This window comes from Microtus pennsylvanicus, chromosome 1 (assembly GCF_037038515.1).
Source record: "Microtus pennsylvanicus isolate mMicPen1 chromosome 1, mMicPen1.hap1, whole genome shotgun sequence".
Taxonomy (NCBI): domain Eukaryota; kingdom Metazoa; phylum Chordata; class Mammalia; order Rodentia; family Cricetidae; genus Microtus; species Microtus pennsylvanicus.
Window position 1 is genome coordinate 217,817,087 of NC_134579.1, and position 23,552 is coordinate 217,840,638.

At 52.6% G+C, this 23,552-nt stretch overlaps 1 protein-coding gene across 1 annotated transcript in view; it reads right to left on the minus strand.

Moving 5' to 3' along the window:
- Unc93a (unc-93 homolog A) overlaps positions 1–22,402 on the minus strand; it is a 35,149-nt gene extending 12,747 nt beyond the window's left edge. Inside the window, exons 1-7 of the mRNA XM_075959311.1 lie at positions 22,249–22,402; positions 12,565–12,630; positions 12,191–12,352; positions 9,124–9,305; positions 8,502–8,731; positions 7,081–7,206; positions 3,731–3,948 (exon numbers count right to left, since the gene is read on the minus strand). Coding sequence (XP_075815426.1) covers positions 3,731–3,948; positions 7,081–7,206; positions 8,502–8,731; positions 9,124–9,305; positions 12,191–12,292 — 858 coding nt within the window. The 5' untranslated portion in view covers positions 12,293–12,352; positions 12,565–12,630; positions 22,249–22,402. The remainder of the gene's footprint in view (positions 1–3,730; positions 3,949–7,080; positions 7,207–8,501; positions 8,732–9,123; positions 9,306–12,190; positions 12,353–12,564; positions 12,631–22,248) is intronic.
- Between the last annotated feature and the right edge of the window lie 1,150 nt (positions 22,403–23,552).

A 23,552-nucleotide genomic window follows, 5' to 3' on the forward strand; every position in this document is an offset into this window, starting at 1 on the left:
GCCTCCTGCCTCTGCCTCTGCCTCTGCCTTCTGCCTCTGCCTCTGCCTCCTGCCTCTGCCTCTGCCTCTGCCTCCTGCCTCTGCCTCCTGCCTCTGCCTCCTGCCTCTGCCTCTGCCTCTGCCTCCTACCTCTGCCTCTGCCTCTGCCTCCTGCCTCTGCTTCTGCCTCCTGCCTCTGCCTCCTGCCTCTGCCTCTGCCTCTGCCTCTGCCTCCTACCTCTGCCTCTGCCTCCTGCCTCTGCCTCTGCCTCTGCCTCCTGCTTCTGCCTCCTGCCTCTGCCTCTGCCTCTGCCTCCTGCCTCTGCCTCCTGCCTCTGCCTCCTGCCTCTGCCTCCTGCCTCCTGCCTCTGCCTCTGCCTCCTGCCTCTGCCTCTGCCTCTGCCTCTGCCTCCTGCCTCCTGCCTCTGCCTCCTGCCTCTGCCTCCTGCCTCTGCCTCGTGCCTCTGCCTCTGCCTCCTGCCTCTGCCTCTGCCTCTGCCTCTGCCTCCTGCCTCCTGCCTCTGCCTCTGCCTCTGCCTCCTTCCTCTGCCTCTGCCTCTGCCTCCTACCTCTGCCTCCTGCCTCCTACCTCTGCCTCTGCCTCCTGCCTCTGCCTCTGCCTCTGCCTCCTACCTCTGCCTCTGCCTCCTGCCTCTGCCTCTGCCTCCTGCCTCCTGCCTCTGCCTCTGCCTCTGCCTCCTGCCTCTGCCTCTGCCTCTGCCTCCTACCTCTGCCTCTGCCTCTGCCTCCTGCCTCTGCTTCTGCCTCCTGCCTCTGCCTCCTACCTCTGCCTCTGCCTCTGCCTCTGCCTCCTACCTCTGCCTCTGCCTCTGCCTCTGCCTCTGCCTCCTACCTCTGCCTCTGCCTGCTGCCTCTGCCTCTTGCCTCCTGCTTCTGCCTCCTGCCTCTGCCTCTGCCTCTGCCTCCTGCCTCTGCCTCTGCCTCTGCCTCTGCCTCTGCCTCCTGCCTCTGCCTCTGCCTCTGCCTCTGCCTCTGCCTCCTGCCTCTGCCTCTGCCTCTGCCTCCTGCCTCCTGCCTCTGCCTCCTGCCTCTGCCTCTGCCTCTGCCTCCTGCCTCTGCCTCTGCCTCTGCCTCCTGCCTCTGCCTCTGCCTCTGCCTCTGCCTCCTGCCTCTGCCTCCTGCCTCTGCCTCCTGCCTCTGCCTCTGCCTCTGCCTCCTGCCTCTGCCTCTGCCTCTGCCTCCTGCCTCTGCCTCTGCCTCTGCCTCCTGCCTCCTGCCTCCTGCCTCCTGCCTCTGCCTCTGCCTCTGCCTCCTGCCTCTGCCTCCTGCCTCTGCCTCTGCCTCTGCCTCCTGCCTCCTGCCTCTGCCTCTGCCTCTGCCTCTGCCTCTGCCTCCTACCTCTGCCTCTGCCTCCTGCCTCTGCCTCTGCCTCCTACCTCTGCCTCTGCCTCCTGCCTCTGCCTCTGCCTCTGCCTTCTGCCTCTGCCTCTGCCTCCTGCCTCTGCCTCTGCCTCCTGCCTCTGCCTCCTGCCTCTGCCTCCTGCCTCTGCCTCTGCCTCTGCCTCCTACCTCTGCCTCTGCCTCTGCCTCCTGCCTCTGCTTCTGCCTCCTGCCTCTGCCTCCTACCTCTGCCTCTGCCTCTGCCTCTGCCTCCTACCTCTGCCTCTGCCTCCTGCCTCTGCCTCTGCCTCTGCCTCCTGCTTCTGCCTCCTGCCTCTGCCTCTGCCTCTGCCTCCTGCCTCTGCCTCCTGCCTCTGCCTCCTGCCTCTGCCTCTGCCTCTGCCTCTGCCTCCTGCCTCTGCCTCTGCCTCTGCCTCCTGCCTCTGCCTCTGCCTCTGCCTCCTGCCTCTGCCTCTGCCTCTGCCTCCTGCCTCCTGCCTCTGCCTCTGCCTCTGCCTCCTGCCTCTGCCTCTGCCTCTGCCTCTGCCTCCTGCCTCCTGCCTCTGCCTCCTGCCTCTGCCTCCTGCCTCTGCCTCTGCCTCTGCCTCCTGCCTCCTGCCTCTGCCTCTGCCTCTGCCTCCTGCCTCTGCCTCCTGCCTCTGCCTCTGCCTCTGCCTCCTGCCTCCTGCCTCTGCCTCTGCCTCTGCCTCTGCCTCTGCCTCCTACCTCTGCCTCTGCCTCCTGCCTCTGCCTCTGCCTCCTACCTCTGCCTCTGCCTCCTGCCTCTGCCTCTGCCTCTGCCTTCTGCCTCTGCCTCTGCCTCTGCCTCCTGCCTCTGCCTCTGCCTCCTGCCTCTGCCTCTGCCTCTGCCTCTGCCTCTGCCTCTGCCTCCTGCCTCCTGCCTCTGCCTCTGCCTCTGCCTCCTTCCTCTGCCTCTGCCTCTGCCTCCTACCTCTGCCTCCTGCCTCCTACCTCTGCCTCTGCCTCCTGCCTCTGCCTCTGCCTCTGCCTCCTACCTCTGCCTCTGCCTCCTGCCTCTGCCTCTGCCTCCTGCCTCCTGCCTCTGCCTCTGCCTCCTGCCTCTGCCTCTGCCTCTGCCTCCTACCTCTGCCTCTGCCTCTGCCTCCTGCCTCTGCTTCTGCCTCCTGCCTCCGCCTCCTACCTCTGCCTCTGCCTCTGCCTCCTACCTCTGCCTCTGCCTCTGCCTCTGCCTCTGCCTCCTACCTCTGCCTCTGCCTGCTGCCTCTGCCTCTTGCCTCCTGCTTCTGCCTCCTGCCTCTGCCTCTGCCTCTGCCTCTGCCTCCTGCCTCTGCCTCTGCCTCTGCCTCTGCCTCTGCCTCCTGCCTCTGCCTCTGCCTCTGCCTCTGCCTCTGCCTCCTGCCTCTGCCTCTGCCTCTGCCTCTGCCTCTGCCTCCTGCCTCTGCCTCCTGCCTCTGCCTCTGCCTCTGCCTCCTGCCTCTGCCTCTGCCTCTGCCTCCTGCCTCTGCCTCTGCCTCTGCCTCCTGCCTCTGCCTCCTGCCTCTGCCTCCTGCCTCTGCCTCTGCCTCTGCCTCCTGCCTCTGCCTCTGCCTCTGCCTCCTGCCTCTGCCTCTGCCTCTGCCTCCTGCCTCCTGCCTCTGCCTCCTGCCTCTGCCTCTGCCTCCTGCCTCTGCCTCTGCCTCTGCCTCCTGCCTCTGCCTCTGCCTCCTGCCTCTGCCTCTGCCTCTGCCTCTGCCTCCTGCCTCTGCCTCCTGCCTCTGCCTCCTGCCTCCCGCCTCTGCCTCCTGCCTCCTGCCTCTGCCCTAGGGTCCCCATGAACCAGAGTGTACCGAGAAAGACTCTCACCCACCCAGGAGGGAGAAGACTTCTAGGACAGGTGGCTCCCTCCCTCCACAGCTCTAGGATTCCTTAGAAAGACAGAGCCTGAAGTCAGCCCTCCCACAGAAGACAGCAGTTGTGATTCAGCCAATAGAGACTAGCCCACTTTGTGTCCCTACTGCCTGTGTTGTCTCACGTGAAAGAACTTCCGTGAGCACAAGAAAGTTCATAAGTGGAAGAGGGGGCGGCAGGCTGCAAGGTTTCTAGGCTGGATTACACGGTGTGGAAGCTGGCGTGGGAAGGGATTTCAATGCAGCTCAAGGATTTAACACCTTCGAAACCCGCTTTAGCAGAATGGACGAGCGTTACACACAGCTGGCAACAGCTACCTTCCCCCAGTTTTGTGCTTCTTGGGAAAGACACGGGCTGGTAGGAAGTTCTCCCTTCAGATGAGAAGTCAGAGGTGGGTGTCTCAAATCATAGACTTAGCAGCTATAGGACCGGGAACCTGATCCCACTCGAGGGCCCCTGGGCCACTGGTCTCAGGACACTCTCGGTTTTCTTTAGGTAGATCACAGGTGCACAGTATGAGCCCTGGGCTCCTTTCTCCTACCTTTGTGTACTCTCCATAGAGAAACCCTTGGTGGAGCCCACTGTACAGTGGCAGGAACATCAGCAGGCACAAGCGCTTGTCTTTAAACAGTGTGAAGGTCGAGAGTACAGTGGACAAGAGAGGTGGCGATCTGGGCCTCGCCTCTCCTTCACTAGCCAATCTGTTTTCCACAGACTCCAGAAACACGGACACCAGCAGGATGGCCAGGGCACTGCTACCTGTGAGGACACACGGACAGGTTTGTCTGTGAGGACCAGATGTATATTCCACCCCCATCTCCATGGACAGCTAGTCGTCATAGAACCAGTGACTAGCTGCACTTGACCACATATGTGTTAGCGCTACGATTAACTTGTGACTAGTTTTCAGTTAAAGTCCGCCATGGTGGGTCAGCATGGCCAACACCCACACAGTGGGTCAGCATGGTCATATCCCACATGCAGAGGGTCAGAAAGGCCATCACCCACACACGGTGGGTCAGCATAGCCACCCACACACGGTGGGTCAGCATAGCCATCAACCACACACGGTGGGTCAGAATGATCATCACCCACACACAGTGGGTCAGCATTGCCAACACCCACACACAGTGGGTCAGCATTGCCAACACCCACACACAGTGGGTCAGCATTGCCAACACCCACACACAGTGGGTCAGCATTGCCAACACCCACACACAGTGGGTCAGCATTGCCATCACCTACAGAGGAACAACACGCTTTTTAAGATGATAAAAAACAAAAGTTCCCCAAACCAGATGATGAGAGGAAAACACAGCAAGGCACAAAGCTATGTGTCAGTCAAAGAGGGGGGACATAGAAATCTATTGTGCATTAAACACGCTGAAGGCCCCAGCAGACCCGTGCTGTTTAGGGACAGGCCTTAGAGAGGGGTGGGCTTAGAGGGACAATCAGCAGAGGGCTCCACGGGTCCTGGGACCTTTGACTGCATTTGTGATGATACGCAGTGTATTTTAATAAATAAAGCCTGCCTGAAGATCGGAGAGTCAGCCTTACAGGCAGTGGTAACACACATCTTAAATCCCAGCCCTAGAGAGGAATACAAGACGGGAGGAGACAGCTCACGCACACAGTCTCATTCTGAGATTCCTGGAGGCAGGGTTGTCATTTCGGACAGAGATTAGGCTAAGCGCTAGGGGCTGACTGTTTCGCTTTTCTGGCTTTCAGGTTGGACTCCAATTTCTGTGTCTGGGTTTTTATTAATTGTGCTCTATGCATTTGTACTTTGAGCCATATTAATGGGTTATCTGTGAAAAAAAGAAAATAATAACCGAAAACTATTTCACCCTGAACATTCTGTACATCTCTAATCCCAAAACGCAGCGAGTAGCTGAGTGCGTCTTTGCCATCTGCCCACTGCAGTTTTCCGGTCCCCTCCATCCCCTGTACAGGAAACAGGTTTATGTGGGTGTTGTGACACACAGAGGTCCCTCTGTCCCTGAGCCACGTGAGGTGCCATTTGTAACATCTCCTGAGCACTGCCATTCCACTTTCTGACAAAGGTAGTTCCCTCGGGATGGAAATGCCCAAACTCTGCGTGTGAGCTTCAGTCAGTGAGCGTGGGTCCTGCAGTCCCTCCCTTTCAGAGGCTCATTCCTGTGAAACTGTGGACCAGCCTTGCTGAGCCGTGGGCTTGACGAAGCCAGCTGTCTTCACAGATGTTGGCAGAGGTGGCCCACCTGTCTCAGCACCTATCATAGTAATCCCCTCTTTAACACACTTACACCCAGGAAAGTCCCGATCCCCTCAAGGCTTTCCCTCCTGACTCAACACCCTTCCTGAATCACCTGACTGCACCATTTCAGCTGTGTTTATTAGGTTCTATGAGGCTGGGCATCTCCTGTCGGGGGCCTGGAGCTGTGTTCCTCTGTGGAAGAACCACAAGGCCTCAAAGGAGGAGCCATAGCATCGCAGTGACCGTTTACATGAACAGGTAGGTGTCTGTACAGGGAAGCACTCTGTCCTTCCAATCATCCCAATGTTGGCTGTTGTAAAATGGTAGAAAACTTGTGTCTCTTCCTCACTGATGTGGGTGGCTCCTTCTCCATGGCCTACCCTGCTGCAAAAGACTTCTAAGTTTGGGGTGTTTGGACACGGTCTCTAACAAGAAGCAGGGAAAGCCTGTGAGTTCGGAGGGGCTTGGTGTCAGAAGTCACATCCTCAGAGGTATGTGTATCCGATGCCAAGTGGCCCTGAGCCTTCGGAGGCATGAAATAGTGTCATGGAACTGAGATGCTATATTCTGAAGGCACACTCCAAGCACTTTATTGTGAATGCAATTCCCAGAGCCCCAGACCATCACCCCAGGGGGAGGGTACTCGGGCATTACTGCCCAGTCCTGTCTTATTTGTTTATGGCAGCATACTTAAAAGAGACTCATAGCAGATTTCCAGGTATCAGAATAGGGTAATGGCTCCACCCAGCCTGGGCCATGGTCTCCTTATCTAAGCCAGCTGACCGGTTACTTGGATGACAGAATTCTCCAGGCATATAAAGTTCTACTGAGCAGCACTGATGACTCCAGTTATTCACCAGTGCTACCTGTGGCCTTTCCCCCCACTGCAAAGACAACAGTGAGTGATGCAGCAAGGTCACGTGACGCTCAAAGCCTAACTTCTCTATTGCCTGACCCTGCCGACCAGAAAGCCTGCCACTTCGGCTGACGAGCACCGCCATTTCGTACACCCAGGTTCTCTGTGGCTGTCTAGAAGTGGGGGAAAGGGGACAGGGCAATCACTATAGCCCAGTGCTTTCCATGGGTGTCTGGTCCCCCACTGCAGAAAGGGGATGGGGGTAGATATTGAGTAACCACAAGCCTGGTGACCCCGCTGTCCCCATCACCACGTGGATATAAATAGGATATCTGATGAACAAATGTCTAGGGGTTGAGGATGACCAAGGACAGCAGGAAGACAGAAGTTACTTGGAGTGCCTCCCTGGCTCCCCCTTTTTACTCCCTTTTCTACCCACGCCCTCATTTTAGATCTGTGTACCCCCATATTGCACGGCCACAGGTAGCTTGGTTGGGCAACATTGGCCGCTGAGTTTGCTTTTAGAGATCAGCCATTGAGATTGGCCCAGTCCTACAATTGGCTGGGGTTTTTTGCTTTGTTTATTAAAGCAAGCACAGACGTAGTCCCCCACTATCACAAATTAATTTGGGGAAATCACAGGGGTGAGACACAGTGCAATGAACAAGCACTACCCTGAGAAAACCACCATCGTGATCATGGCATCTCTTCGACCAGGTAAGTGTGGCAGGGTTTTCCATGGACAAAGTTCACTTACGGGCTGGAGAACCACAGTTAGAGGTTGGGCATCTGTACGTACCGTTGAAGATACCCAGGAGTGTGTAGGTTAGATGGTGGGAGGGGTGGTAGGTGCTATTGCTGACCTCTGTGTCCATTAGACAGTCTTTGGCTCCACAGGACTTGAGCTGATCCTCTGGGATGGCCACTAGGGAAGTTGAAATCAAGTTGAGGTGAGAATTCTAGGGACTAAGTAGTATACTGAGGCCAAAATCAGCGGTGAAAGGGTGGTAGTCACCTGGGGCAGGTGACTTTGTCTTTTCTGCTTCAGGAAACGAATGCTAGTTCTTTTATTTGCTAAAAAACAAAAACAAAAAGCAGAACAACCAGTGCAGGACTGGAGAGATGGTCCAGCGGGTAGCACTGGCTGCTTGTGTAGAGGACCCAGGTTTGGTTCCCAGCACCCAACGCTGGTGGGCAACTGCATGTAACTCCAGTTCCAAAGAATATAGTGCCCTCTCTGGCACCTGCTTGCATATGGTGCATATACATGCATGAAGAAAAAAAAACCACTCCTACCCATAAAATAAAAATAAACAGATGTGGAATGAAGTGGTTAGTTTGGCGGTGACTACCTACCTAACACGCACACAAGTGTAAATTGAAGCTCCTGTGACATTAGTGTTGGTCCCTTGCCGGATCTAGAGTCACATAGGAGACAGCCTCTGGGCACATCTGTGAGGTGTGAGGGACTGTCATCTAGGATAGATTAGTCTCTGGACAATGCCAATGGGGGGGATTGATCAGTTCACTACTCAGGGAGCAGCCCACGGCCCTTCCCTGCTGTGACACAGAGGCTGGGTTTGACATCAGTTTCTGCAGCATCTTGGCTGAGTGGCAGTGACTGTGACCACATGTGTTGCCTGCATCGTTCCTGCCTGAGACACACTGTCACTGTGGAGGGAGGAAGGTGGTGACTTCTGAGCTCCTGCCAGCACGTGGCTTGGGCCGAGCCAGACTCATGCCAGGATGGAGGGAGAGAGGCCATCCTCACCCAGACTGCCCCTTCCGGAAGGCTCTGCCACAAGAATGGAAGGCTGGAAGTCCTCCAGCCTGGGGTCCCTGCTGGGTGGGGTTGAGGGAAGGCAGCGCTGGAATATTCTCCCAGTTGTGGGATAAGGAGTCTGACAGGTGGTTTTAACAGTGGCCTGTGGCTCAGTTTTATAGGGAAATAAGTCATGTAAATTCTCAGCAACTCCAGGGACCCACATCACACTAGCAGGATTTAAGGATGCCCAATTTCCTCATGACACCCTTTCCCCAGGGTTTCCCCAATCTCCACAGGGTACCTGTGGAGAAGACAGCGACTTAGCCTCTCGACTGTCCGCAGAGGGTAGGATGGCCTGCCTCCACAGTAAGGACAGGTATGGGAGTGGAATTGGACCTCATTTTGCTGTCATGGAGACCGGGCTATTCCCAAGGCTACGCAGCCCCCACACTTACCTTTACTGGGCATCTGGCTGAACACCAGTGCGGAAATGAGGTTGCCCCACATTCCAGAGGACTGGAAGATAAGAAAGAAGAGGCCAAAGTACTTGTTCACCACATCCTTGGCCAGCTTCCCCTCTTTCTGTGCTTGCAGATTTCCCATGATGGTGATGTAGGTACACTGGGCCGACCACAGAGGAGCTGCGCCCAGGCCCAGCAAGACGGAAGTAGGGATCAAGGTGTACCTGCAAAAAGACCCAGCAGAATGGAGGAAGGGATCAGTATGCATCCACACAGAGGCCCAGCAAGATGGAGAGGGATCAGGGTGTGCCCAAAGAGGCCAATGTGGTCCACACTCAAAAGATCAATGTCCGTCCCTGCTGGCTGAGTCCCTGAGAATTACCTATATCAGACTTCCTAACCATTTGGGCCATGAGGATGTGGTGAGGGCAGGGGGTTGTGAGGGAGTTGGGGAAATCCCAAGAAGAGGTCAGCACTGGGGTCAGGAGTATGGGAGGAAGTCGGTGGGGACACAGGGAAGATTGAGAAGGTGTCATACTGTCACGGTGCTCAGAGGGACATATTCTAACTCAGTCGCAGAGGACAGCCATCTGCATGAGAGCCAAGGCACACACACCAGTTGGGGTAGAAATTGGCCAGGGAGAAGATCATGTAGCAGCACATAGAGCCCGCCATGGTCCACTTGCAGCCAAACTTCTTGATGAGGACAGGTGGGAGGAACATGGAGGACAGCATCATAGTACAGTAGATGGTGCTGAGGGTCGCCACGCCCAGGCCATCCTCATTGTAGAGGCTGCTCTGTGGAAGAAAGGCCAGCCATCAGAGGAGGGGACTGTGCGGGTGCTGGCCCCAGGCTCAGGCCCCTCAAACCCTGAGTTACCAGATACCAGCCTTCTTACAGAAGGGAACTGCTGCAGTGGAAATAAAGCCAGCTTCCCAGACTACCAGGAAGGATGCCGCCAGGACTCGGAAATGGCCACTGTGAGACCTTCAACTGTACTTTTGCTTGGTCTCAAGGCTAAGGTGGGAGGGGTCCATGGTGGAGCTGCGGGGAAGACCCCCGACAAAGCAGAGGCAGTGCCTACTATCCAGAGCTCTGTGCTATACAATGACTCACTGTTATTCCACAGGAGTGCCCCACATAACACTGATGTGAACTGACCCAGACCTCTGAAGGGCACTACTGGATTTGTGGCCAAAGAAACCAGAAGAACTCTTTCTTCTTCTGCCACTTGTAAGAGAAAGTGAATGAGAGGAGGATGAGGGAGGAGAGGAAAAGAAGAAGGAGGAAGAGGAAGGGGAGGGGGAGGAAGGGAAGGAGAAAGAAGATGGGGGAGAGGAGGAAGAAGAGAATGGCAAGAGGAAGAACAGAAGGGAAGGAGAGGAAGGAGGAGGAGAAAGGGGAGGAGAAGGAGGAAAGTGAGGAGGGGAAGAGGAGGGAGGAAGGATGACAAAAAGAGTACAGGAAGGGGAGGAGGAAGGGGAGGAGAGGAAAGAAACAGAGATACTCCCCTAGCATGCTACCTGCCCTCCCCCATGTTCTGTGCCCACTGCACTCAACAGACTTCCTCTAGCCCATCCCTAAAACCTCTACAATCTGTCTAAAAGAAGGAGTCAAGCACCATCCTCTGAAGTGGAGTTGTCTGGGTACTTCGTGTTTATGGAGTAGCTAGAAGTATGGTCCAGCCAGGTCCTTTTACACACAGTTTTGTCCTGGGTGTTTCACTCACAGCTGTGAGCTTGCCTGCTTCCTCCACAATTCTAGTGAGACTCTAACAGCGTCTGTCAATGTTGGGATTTCTCTGTTGCCCACATTACTACAACAAATTAGGGAGGGACTTTTGTGACTGACAATTGCTTTTGACTGCAGACCACTGGAAAGGAAGACGGGTCAGTATCTAAGGAGAGCCAGAATTTCAGAAGCTAATGGCCTTTTCCACATGAGTGCCCACACTCCAATGCCTAGGCTGGCATCTGCTAGACAAGCTCGTCTGTGCAGTAGACATATAAAGACAAGCACATGGAGATTGCATGGAGTAGACCTGATCGCATCAACATACAGTAGTCTCTTAATCAGGGCGAGGAAAGGCTCGGGAATGCTTTCCACTAGAGGGCCATGCAAGACTGTGGAGACACAACATCCACCATCTTCAGCTGGTGAACACAGGAGCTATCAGAAACCAGAGAGCAGGCATCAGCATGGAGCTGGTGCTGCCAGTACTACATGAAACCCCGTCTTAAAAAAAAAAGAAGAAGAAAAAAGAATGGAAGAACAGCAGGAAGGAAGGAAGGAAGGAAGGAAGGAAGGAAGGAAGGAAGGAAGGAAGGAAGGGAGGGAGAAGAAGGAAGGGAAGGAAGGGAGGAAGGCAAACAATGGATGGATGGATGGATGGACGGACGGATGGACGGACAGATGGACAGACAGACAGATATCCCTTTTACTGTAATTGACACAGGAAAAGTTGTCAAATCCTCCCCCGCCCCAAAGGATCCGGGCCCATATGACCTAGATGCACATGACCCCTGAGCCCAACCTGTTGGAGGCAGCTGCATGGTTTTCAAGCAGACTCGCGGACTTGAGCAAGAAGGATTCCATAACTGTTCAAAATGCAGATGATTTTGTCAAAGTTCATAGTTTTGCCTAAAGCTTCTCATAAGGTCGAGTGAGGATTAGCAAACTGACATTTCTGCCCAACCACAAAGCCCAGAGCACATAAAATCCACAATAGTTTCATTTATCTCTTTTTTTCCATTCAAAGGCAAAGTGTCCTGAGCCTCCTCCTTGCCCCAGGGTCACACACCTGGGCTGTGGAGCTCTGGTATCTCTCTGTGGGAACAAGACTGCACCTCGTAGGGCTTCATTTGTAAAAAATAAAGAATGTGCCAGGGAGTGCGGGAGATGTGGGTTGTGCCAGGGATGCGGGAATGTGTGGGTTGTGCCAGGGATGCGGGAATGTGTGGGGTGTACCAGGGATGAGGGAATGTGTGGGGTGTACCAGGGATGAGGGAGAGTGTGGGTTGTGCCAGGGAGTGCAGGAAAGTGTGGGTTGTGCCAGGGAGTGCGAAAGAGTGTGGGTTGTGCCGGGGATGTGGGAGAGTGTGGGTTGTGCCAGGGATACAGGAGAATGTGGGTTGTGCCAGGGATGTGGAAGAGTGTGGGTTGTGCCAGGGATACAGGAGAATGTGGATTGTGCCAGGGATGTGGGAGAGTGTGGGTTGTGCCAGGGATGCGGGAGTGTGTGAGTTGTGCCAGGGAGTGTGGGAGAGTGTGGGTTGTGCCAGGGAGTGCGGGAGAGTGTGGGTTGTGCCAGGGATGTGGGAGAGTGTGGGTTGTGCCAGGGATACAGGAGAATGTGGGTTGTGCCAGGGATGTGGGAGAGTGTGGGTTGTGCCAGGTATACAGGAGAATGTGGGTTGTGCCAGGGATGTGGGAGAGTGTGGGTTGTGCCAGGGATGCGGGAGTGTGTGAGTTGTGCCAGGGAGTGTGGGAGAGTGTGGGTTGTGCCAGGGATACAGGAGAATGTGGGTTGTGCCAGGGATGTGGGAGAGTGTGGGTTGTGCCAGGGATGCGGGAGTGTGTGAGTTGTGCCAGGGAGTGTGGGAGAGTGTGGGTTGTGCCAGGGAGTGTGGGAATGTGTGAGTTGTACCAGTGTGAATCGGATAACATGATAAATATATCTCACCTGCAGGTTCTGTAGGCCTCCAAAGGCTGCGAAGAGAAGGAAGAATCCACAGGAAACCACCAGGACATTCTTCACGTTCTTCCCCATTACACAGACAGACATGTGTCACTACCAGTGGATGTCAGGGGATACATACACTTGTGTTTCCCTAAAAGAAACCAACTGGAGCACAAGAAATGGGACCATTACCGTGCGGTCCCACCCTCTCTGAGTGAGAAGTCGGTTGGCCACTAAGGCTTTGGATCGTTAATACACTGGCTTTTGCAGGCCCAAGTCTACCTCATGCTTATTCTCTGGGGAGATTGACTTATTAATCAGCTCCTCTGCAATTTTTTCCCTATTACTTTCAGATAGGAATATCACATCTTACGTACCTTTGAGAGTAACTCCTATGTCCAGAGAAATTGCCAGAGGTGCAGAATGCGGAATATTCTTCTGTCCTAAAGAACAAAGCAGGTGCACACCTTTAATCCTGGCACTCAGGAGACAGAGGGAGGCAGATCTCTGGGAGTTCGAGGCCAGCCTGGTCTACAGAGTGGGTTCCAGGACAGAGAAACCCTGTCTCAAAAGAAAAAAAATCAAACAAACAAACAAAAACAAAAAAAAGCAAAAAACATCAACTTTAGATGCCTTGTCTAACTTCTGACAAACATTTAATGCAATAAGATCCCAGAGCCATGGACTTAGTAGTGCAAAAACGTGATTTCACTATGTTGCAATGATGCTTTAAGTGTTGAATATGGTATCCTATTATATGCAGAGAGCAATTTTACATGTACCATTTCATGTGTAATAATTAGTATTTGAAATCTTGGACCCATTATAAGACAGCAAAGCCCAGGATGCCAGCCCAGAACGGTGCTGGTTGGACAAGCAGCTGCCAGTCATACGTGGTCACTGAGTCCTTAAGACAGAGCTGGCACTCGCTGTGGAACTGGATTTGAGCTTCACTTGCTAATTAACACTAAAGATTCTTGTGGGCGCATGTTAGACAGACAGGCTAGGTCCAGAGTGTCACACAGTGTTCTACCCACTATACAAGACAAGTAAGAAACACCCCATGCTGCACCCAGTGCCACACCCTTTAATCTAGGGACTCTGGAGGCCGAAGCAGGCACATTTCTGTGAGTCTGACTCCAGCCTGGCTCACACAGAGTTCCAGGACAGCCAGAGCTTCCTAGGAAGACCTTGTCTCCCGAAAGCATCCTTCTACCCAGTTGTTCTTAGACCGTTCCCAAAGCGCTGTGTCCTCCGTCATTTCTGCCAAGGATGAACCAAGCGAGTGAATCCCACAGCCTTGGTAACCGACATGACCACCAATAATGGAGACAAGTCTCTTGTAGCTTACCTGGTTCCTGGAAAGACAAGCCTTGTGGGATACTTGGTTTTAAATATTAAATGGGTTGAATATTTAAATGGGTTATTATTTCTGAAAACCGACAATAGAGCAAGACTAGGCTAGCAAGGTATTCTAATGTGGGGAAGGGGGTTACCACTCTCCAGTCAGTGAAGCACTTACGTCACAATTGTGAGAACCTGAGGCTGAGCCCCCACATGAGTAATAACACCATACATGGTAGGCATGTACTTGAACGCCGGGGCTCCAGAGGTGGAAAGAGGAGAGAGTCCCAGTCTAGCCTAACACGGTGAACTCTCTAATGAGAGAGCCTGTCTCAACAGGCTTCCACATGCCGGTGCGCCTGTGCACACACAAACACAGGAACCCTGGAAACAACCTTGCATCATCCTCCTAGCCCTGAAACATCTCTAAACTTCTGTTTAGGAAGCTGTGAGGATCCAAGAGGCTAACACTATAGAGCCCTGGAGCCACCCTTAATCAGAGTAATCCCCAGCAAACGACAATAGACAAGGTGAGCTGGAGCAATATAGAAAGCGATACTTTAATGCTTTCTGTCTAATTTTCTGGAGATGTTTTAGTAGCCTTCAACTCCATCATCCTGTCTATAGTTACCCCAAATGACTTGTGTGCGATGTGATAGCTTCTGGTGTTTTCTTTGCTTTTAGTCTCTTTCTTCATTGGTTTCTCAAACTTCCCAGGACTCTGTTTTGGGGTTGGCAACTGACCCTGAAAGCAGCTTCTAATAGCTGCTGCTCTGCTCCTCAGAGTCCATCTAGATCTTCCAGGGACCTCAGCGGCTATGGAATCCCCCCAAGAGGTCTAGTTTCCCTTTGGCAAGTCAGATCGTGTCCTTGGCTGCTCTTCAGGTTGGGAATTGGTTGGCAGCATCAATGTTTTGATTAATTGAGTCTTTCCCCCAGGACTCTCCTCATCTCTGTCAAGGGGGGATGTTGAAAATGGAAAACATGGAAGTCTGCAAGAGATGATCTTCGAGAGCTATCTACAGAATTGCCCGATCTCTAAGGTAAAAAGAGTTTTAGGTGTGATTTCACGGCCAAAAGCTAGGATGTACTTATTGTCCCAGGTCTTGGCTCCTGCCTGGACTGACAGACACAGCCCTACAGACCTACACTTGGATGGGAGAAGAGAATAGTAAGCTCTGGAAGCTGATCTGACTGTGAAAGACAACTGACCTGTGGTCAAGCTCCCCAGGTTAGACAGGGACAGTACAAGTATCAGGCATCACCCTACCTGCTCCCCAGGTTAGACAGGGACAGTCCAAGTCTCAGGCGTCACCCCACCTGTAGTTAACACCTGTCCTAGGGTTTCTACTACTGTAATAAAGCCCGGCCAAAATCAACTTTGGGAGTGTAGAGGTTTGGATAAGAACGGCTCCCATAGGCTCATCTCTTTGAATGCCATCAGGGAGTGGAACTATTTGAGGATTAGGAGCTGGCCTCGTTGACAGAAGTATGACACTGGGGGTGTCTGAGATTTCGAAAGTCCAGGCCAGGCCTGGCACGTCTCCCTGTGCTGGCTGAGCCAGTGTAGAACTCTCAGCTCCTTCTCTAGCACCATGTCTGCCGGCCTGCCACCACGCTCCCTGTCATGATGGACAATGGACTGACCCTCTGAAGCTCTAAGCCAGCCCAATTAAATGCTTTTTTTAAAAAAATAAGAGTTGCCATGGGCACGGTGTCTCTTCACAGCAATAGAACAGTGACTAAGACAGGGAGGGACAGGTTTCGTTCATTCTACAACTCCTGGGTCACACCTGCGTCAATGAGGGAAGTCAGGGCAGTAATTCAACCCTGGAACTAGAGGTGGGAACTGAAGCAAAGGCCGTGGAGGAACGTTTTCTGCTGTCTTGTTCTTTCTGACTGGCTCAGTTTGCTTTCATATACACCCCAGGAACACCTTCTCAGTGGTGGTACAACTACAGTAGGCTGGGCGCTCCCCTGTCAGCCATCAATCAAGACAATGTCCACACACCTGTAGGCAGGTCAAACTCATGGAAGTGTCTTTTTGGCTAAGACTCCCCCCTTCTCAGATGACACCAGCTTAATGTCAAAATGGGAAACAAACCAATAAAACCGCAACAGCGAGAACAGCACCCACATGGGACTTTAGTTGTGGTCTTAAAGCTGTGGGCAGACAAGAACTCACTGAAGGAAGAGTGAGAGACCCAGTACTTTCTATGGACCTCAAGGAAGAAGCCTTTTAACCTCAGGATTCCAGGTGGTGTAACGACCAGGTCACTGCTCTGCCAGGGCCCAAAGCAGGGACTGCAAGCTTCACAGGCCTTTCTTCAGTAACCCCCCTGCGGAGACGCTGAAGAGACTCCTAACTGGGAAGTCTAGGCATGGCTAGCTCTTAGGGAAGGCGCTCCTGCGAGCCGCCGCTGTCAGTTTCCTCGGCATTTATGTTTGAAATCTAAAAGCGGCACCAAATAAATGTTCATTGATTCTATTAATTTCCTGCAGGAACATGAAACATGAGTATTCAAGGATGGAGATTATTGCTTCCTTTAGGAATTCTGGGATTCTTGTGCTCTAGGAATGGGTATACCCCATGCTTCCTCCTTTTCCCTTTAGCAGATTACATCAGTGCAACCTCAGCTTGGGAAGAAGTTTCCTCTTAGTATATATTCCAGAGTTCCTGAAACCCCAGGGCTGACTATCGACCACAATGTGCAGCAGACATCGCTTAGCCCAGCTAAACAAACGGCCTCCTGAAGAAACTATTCAGATCTTTTATGTCTTTTCCTGGAGTTTGTTTCTGTGTCAGCCAATGGCAAAGCCTGTTTGTAAAGTGCCACCATGCTGGCCGTGGTCAGACCAGGAGCTACCGAGCCAGTCATAGGGAAGGTCTGCGGGCAGACTCCAGAAAGAGGAAAACTACCCAATGTTATTAAGGCCCTTTATAAAGACTGGGGCTGGAGAGATAGCTCAGTGGTTAAGAGCAGTTGCTGCTCTTCCAGAGGATCTGGGTTCTATTCCCAGCTCACACATAGTGGCTTATGACTGTCTGTAACTCCATTCCTAAAGGATCCAATGCCCTCTTCTAGCCTGCATGGGTACCAGGTATGTACATGGTACACAGACATACATGTAGGCAAAACACTCACACACATAAAATGACCAGGAAAAAATATTACTTGGCTTGAAAAATATAGGAAAAGCTCATTTTCATGAAAAAAAATCACAGGTATATATGTATGTACGCATGAATATTGGTGCAGGATATTTGATCAAACTGTGAACCCTGAGGTTGCACTATTTACTAGAAAATCCTGTTTCTAGTTGTGGTGTGGTTTAGTCCTAGCACACACCTTTAAGCTAAGAGATTTCTGCTTGAATATTGTAAACAGGACTTTTAAAAAGACAACCATAGGTCAAGAGGCAGAGCAAGCAACCAGTTGACAGGAAGTGAAGATAGGCTGATCAAGGAAAAAACCATAGAGAGTAAGAGGGAGACAGGAGGATGGATAGAGAGACACACAGGAAGTAGAGGAAGGGGACAGTTTTCGAGGCAGTGTAGAAGAGGAAGGTTTCTGAGATGTTGGCTGAGGAGGAAGGTCAACTGGGTGTTGTCTCTGCCTCTCAGAGCTGGCAGGCTTTCACCCCAGCATCTGGCTCCCGAGTCTTTACTGGTAAAATCAAACAATGGAGATGTTGCTAAAAACAACAGAATACATTGTAAAAAGTGCCTTTGTGAGACACATCACATTCTGTATTCAGCGTATATAGGTGCACATGTCTGTATGTGCTTACTGTATTCAGCGTATATAGGTGCACATGTCTGTATGTGCATACTGTGTGCACACACCTACATACAGAGTCTCGTGTTTGATTCCTCAAGCTCTCCTCTGGGCAACTGAACTCACGTTCTATTCTATTTGCTAAACCTACATACTATTCTATTCTTTTAGAAGATCATCTAATTTTCCCAAGAAAAGTATTCCCAAGGGAACAATACTTCCAACAGTCAATTTTCTTAGGAGGAACTCTGCAAAACAGACCAGACACCCACTGAGTACGAGAAATCCCCTTCTGCAATGGTCTGCTGGGGTCAGCCAGGGTCATGCCATAGGTCCCAAGTCTGGCTTCTTTCCAACCATCTTACATAGATCAAGTCACAAGAGTTGCCTTATTTTCACTGGTCACCCGTGTTCACAATCTCTGTTCAGCTTCCTGAAGGCATTTGTCCATACCCTAGTCCAGGAACTTATCCGGACATTGAAAGGAGTATGCCATGACACGTATAGACAAGCAGAAGGTGGGAAGAAGCAGCCTGTGTTGCCTGGGTTTTTCTCTACATGGCTCCCCTTCCTACAGGTCCCCTGGGTCTTTCCCTCAGCGCACGTGGATGGGAAACACTTTTGGTTGGGCTATTTACTTTCATCTAAAAGGAAACCCCAAGCCCATTCCAGACCCCAGTGACCCCTAGCAGACAGCTGTGCAAATTGGCACAGCTCACCTAGTACGTGTCTCTGAATTCTGTGCCTTAGGTAGTGGCCTGTCACAAAGCCAAGCCAGACCCAACCTCCCAAAGACCTGCCAGACCCCTCCTCCCAACCTAGACCTGCGGCTTAGGGGCTGCCAGCAAGACAGTCATCAACTGCTTCCTCCAAGGCAAAGGAACACACACCTGGTCATACCTGCCCATCCCTTTTGATCTGTTCCTCTTCAGTGGTACTGCCTAGCAGGGTCCCAAGGCTGAGATGGCCTGGTAAGGGTAGGGAGGCTGGCACCGCTCAGCTGAGGGAGAAGTCAGGCTGATGTAGCAGGGTACTGAGAGCAGGCAGGATTGTGACTCACAAGGGGGGCCGGGAGCTGTGCACTCACAGCCAGGGCTGTGGGAGGGGCTGGCCCTCAGCCAGGATGTCAGCCTCTGAGGCTGGGCAGCTTCTCCATGGTGATGTCAGAGCCCCCAGGTAAGACACACCCCCTAGTGTAAAATTTATGGCCCATTTTCAGGGCTTTGAACCCCGTCCAAGAATCACGGAGAAGCAGGAGGCCCCAGGTCCCTGGCTTCCTGAGCCAGCAGCTGGCCCTGCTCACCTGGACACTTCAGTCTATTTTAGGGTTGAAATACAATATACTGTGTGCCTCGCCCTACCTAGAACAAGAGGGGAAAAGACTGCAAGCCCTCCAAGGATGGTGGATTTGGGGTGGGGCTACGTTGGACATGCAGGGAAGACTGTACCCCCTGAAGATTCCACCAATGAAGCATTCAGGGAGCAGGGAAATATGATTTTAAAGAAACTATTTTATACTGAATTGGCATACCAGGCATTTTATGCTTCATGTCCGGAACTCTGTAAAACAAAACAAAAAAAAATCATCTACCTGGCTTTGATTACTCAGTGTCCAGGGCTTTTATTTATGAAGTGGGGATCCTTTCCTCACACCAACGCTGGATAGAGAGCCCGTGACTTTACCGGGCAGGAGTCCTGAAGCTGTGTGAGGACGTTGTGGACTCAGTCATGTGACCTCAAGAAGCTAGATGGAACTTTTATCTTACCCTGGGTCTTTAGTTTGTAGCTGGTATTGATGAGAACATCTCTGTGGCCCAATAAATCATTGCCCTTCCCAAGCAGACCTTGTAAGTCGGCTTTGGGAAAGGGAATGAGAGCGGGGCTCCAAACGCAGGGTGGGCACCTAGCCCGTGAGCCGGCTGTTTATCTCTATGCTGCTCTCGCCCATGCTCAGCCTGTTTTCAAATGTTGCCAGCCTTCCCTGGCCTGCAGTTCTTTGTCGGAGCTCCCAGCCTCATTGCCCCTCTTTACTGAGCACCTGTCATGGGTTAGTCACTGTACCGACGGGGTCTGGAGAGCTGAATGTCACCCACCCTTGTGGTCCACAGAGAAATGTGCAAGAGAGCCCATGTTGAAGGCACAGAGCAACCCTCCTGGTTCTGGCAGAAGGAACAGGGAGTTGAAATGCCTGTGTGCTATCTTGAGATCTCCTTCGACAGCAAGTGGGGAGACTCGCTCTGCAAGACAGCCCAGACTAGGAAGTATAGAGAGTCAACGGGGCCGTGGCTGAGCTGGTTGGACTGGGGCTGAGGAGCAGAGTGGCCAGGAGTTGGCTCGTGGAAGACAAAGACTCCATTAAGGTAACAGAGATCTGAGGCATTTGTAATCCAGTCCTCCTGTTCCTTCGTGCTTGTAAGTGGAGAACAAACCCAAGCCCACTGTGGTGTGTGTGTCTGTGTGTGTGTGTGTGTGTGTGTGTGTGTGTGTGTGTGTGTGTGTGTGCACGCGTATGTGCATGTGTGTGTGTATGAGTGTATGTGTGTGTGTGCATGCATGTGAGTGAGTGTGCGTGCGTGTGTGCCTGTCTGCCTTCCTGCCCACATGTGCCTGCATGCACCTCAGTGTCTCAGTGCAGAGGAAACAGGCTGAGCATACATGGCTTGTGTCCTCACACCAGTGGTCTTAGGTGTCCCTCCACCTGGCCTCTTCCATCTTTCATCCACCCTTCATGAACCCACAGCTGAGAGGAAAACCTGTCCTCTCATGGCTTGTGTCCTCACACCAGTGGTCTTAGGTGTCCCTCCACCTGGCCTCTTCCATCTTTCATCCACCCTTCATGAACCCACAGCTGAGAGGAAAACCTGTCCTCTCATGGCTTGTGTCCTCACACCAGTGGTCTTAGGTGTCCCTCCACCTGGCCTCTTCCATCTTTCATCCACCCTTCATGAACCCACAGCTGAGAGGAAAACCTGTCCTCTCATGGCTTGTGTCCTCACACCAGTGGTCTTAGGTGTCCCTCCACCTGGCCTCTTCCATCTTTCATCCACCCTTCATGAACCCACAGCTGAGAGGAAAACCTGTCCTCTCATGGCTTGTGTCCTCACACCAGTGGTCTTAGGTGTCCCTCCACCTGGCCTCTTCCATCTTTCATCCACCCTTCATTTCATGTGTCAGATTTACTCCTTTGCTGGTGTCTGAGAGGCAAGAGAACCCACAGCTGGGAGGAAAACCTGTCCTTGAACATCACTACGCTTCTACCCATAGCCCACTCTGACGTCTACCGCACAGAGCGACGGTCATGAGCTCACCCTACATCTCCACTCTCCCCCTTCTGTTGCTCAGGTGCGACTCAGTACCTGTGTGTTCTCCCGCCACCTCAGGCTCACAGGTAGTCCCCCAACTCACTAGGGACAGGGTCACACACCAGTCCCTTTCCTCATAGCTGGCAGGGTTGGTCGGTGAGATTAGAACCATTTGACCTCTGGAAGTAGCAGGAAGTAGGTAGTAGGAGAGGAGAAGAGCGGGTGTGCTGAGCCGTCCCCCTGTTCTAACTCACCCTCTGTACCCTACCCCCCTTCTCCTGCAGACTGAAGACCTTTAGAGGTCGAAAGCCAACCTCCTGACGTTCCAGTGTCCACACACAGAGATATCTGAGGCCAGGCCATTCCCATTCAGGGTCCGCCCTAACTCGGTGATTCTCAACCTTCTTAACGCTGTGACCCTTTAATACAGTCCCTCATGCTGTGGAGACCTCCAGCCATAAAAGTATTTCATTGATACTTCATAACTGTGATTTTGCTACCATTACGAGTCGTAATGTAAATATCTGATATGCAGGATATCCATCTGAGATCCCCAGGAGGTCACAACCCACAGGTTGAGGACCGCTGGTCGGGTTGAACAGATCAGTCACCTGACAGACTGACTTGCCTGTGATATCCTGCCCACATTCACATGGGACTCTGAGAGACAATGGTGAGCTTTCTAAATCTTAACGAGAAGGTAGAGAATCAGCCCCAGCTCTGGCAGGGAAAGTCCCCTGGGTGTCCCCCACTCCCTAGCCCTAAGAGGACCGGGCCGTATGTTTTGTGGAATACCTGCCCCCTACATACCTCCCTCCAGATCCTAGAGCTCACCTGGAAGCTTCTTCAGGGCCAAGAACACTGGGACCTCGTTCTGGTGCTGGGTGACTACTGCCCGCTGTCCAAGTCCACTTTATCTTTGATCAAGGCCTGGTCAATAGGAACCTAAGACCTAAGGCTAGAGAGGCCCTGGATAGAAGCCTGGGTGTGACCTTCATGACTCCTCCTAGGAAGTGACCTCCCCAGGTTCCTCTCAGTAACCACAGGAATCTCCTCTTCAATCTCCTGACCTCCACTGATCACTCTCAGGCCTTGGCAAGGATGGCTCTGGGCCGTGGAGGAGAATTCAGGCTTTGGCCACTGGTAAACATAACCAGGACCAGCTTTCCTCTATATCACCGCTGGATCTTCCAAACAATAAAGTATTTACCGTGCCCAGTTCTACCCTTCAACTAAAAGTTCCTGAACACTGACACACTCCAAAGCAAAATTCTCGAGAAAGAGTGAAGGAGGCAGGTCAGGGTCCCTCTGAGCCAGCTACAGACGGAAGCCACCACAGGCAGGGTTCAATGCGTAGTCACATGACGCCAGGACCACCTCGTGGACGGGACAGGCTAGAGGAAGGAAGGCACCTGTACCCAGCCACCGGTGCTGCAGGGTGGGGAAAGTCCACCATGTCAAGCTCCTTCCAGATGGTACCAGAGGGTGAGGCTTCCCTCCCCAGGAGCCGAACTCGGCACTCCCATGAAGCTCAGGACTCTGTCACACTCGGTGCTAATATCACATCGTCCAGGGGCCCAGAGACACACTCAGTTCAGAGACATCGGTCAGAAGCCCGCCTTTGTTCATCCATTACCTGAAACCAGCTGCATTTCTGGGGTCACATTGGCAGAATGTCTTCCAAAGCCATAAAATACAAAATCTGTATCATATTGGGCTTCCACTGGGGACGCTGGGCACCAGCTGCCGCCGTGGTTGGTCTGTTACTTGGGCTTCTCTGTGGGACCCTTGTTTCCCTGCTTTGACCTACTTCCCTGAATGCTCTTTAGAAGGACACACTGGCATTTTGCTGAGTGCCAGTGTCGTGGCCAGGGGCCAGAGGCAGTGTTGGGGATCAGCTTGGTCTTCGGTTTCATGGACTTCTCATCTGGTGGGAGGTGGCGTTACCATAGTCTTGTTTTGGCATTCCTTCCCAAGGGGCTTACAAGTTTGGTTGTTCCTGCAGACGGCTCTGAAGCTGGTCTGGAGAGCTAGTGTCTGAGTTAAAACTTGAGGGCATGTTCCACGCAATGGAAGCAATCGAGCCAGGGACCTACCGCAAGCCAGGATGGAGGCAGGAGGCAGACAAGGAGTCAGATGGAAGACTAGAAAATCAGCAGGCTGAGGTAGAAGCCTGGTGGAGGAGTTTGCATGTCCCTGACCTTTGCAGACAGGCAGAAGTCAAGATTGCATTTTGTGATATTGACCTGCTGTTTGTCTCTTAACTCACAGACAGGTTTGTTTGTTTGTTTTTACTTTTAATAGAAGTCAAATTATTCTCTACTTCTCCTCTATTTGCATTTTAATTTATTAAAGTTCTTTGCCGTATTTGGATGTGATGCAGGTCCGCCTCCTTTTCTGTGATGCTCTGTGGCTACCACACTGTGTGGAGCTAACATACCCACTCCCGGTCACCATGCTGCCTCTGGAAGCAGACACAATCCTGTGCCATTTTTACAGTCTGGGCGTAACTTAGAAGAGGCTTACAACCAGGGGACCACTGAGCGAGTACTTGTGACCTAAAGGCTGCTCTGCCTCCCTCCCAGCCCACATGCTCCTTTACATCTCCGCAGTCCACACAGCTCCTCCCAGAGCCTAGGTGCTCCCCAGAGCTCCTCACAGCTCCCCACACACTCTCTGCAGTTCCTAGCACTGCCCTTCACAGAGCTTGGCTATCTGCCTGCTGGCTGGAAGACAAAGTTTATTGTGTTAAATTTTATTATTGTTGCTACTGTGTATGTGTGTGGTTTGTGTGGTGTGTGTGGTGTGGTATATGTGTGTGTGTGGTGTGTGTGGTATATGTGTGTGGTTTGTGTGGTATGTGTGTGTGTCTGTGTGTGTGTGTGTGGTGTGGTATATATGGGGGGGGGTATGTGTGTATGGTATGTGGTGTGTGGGTGT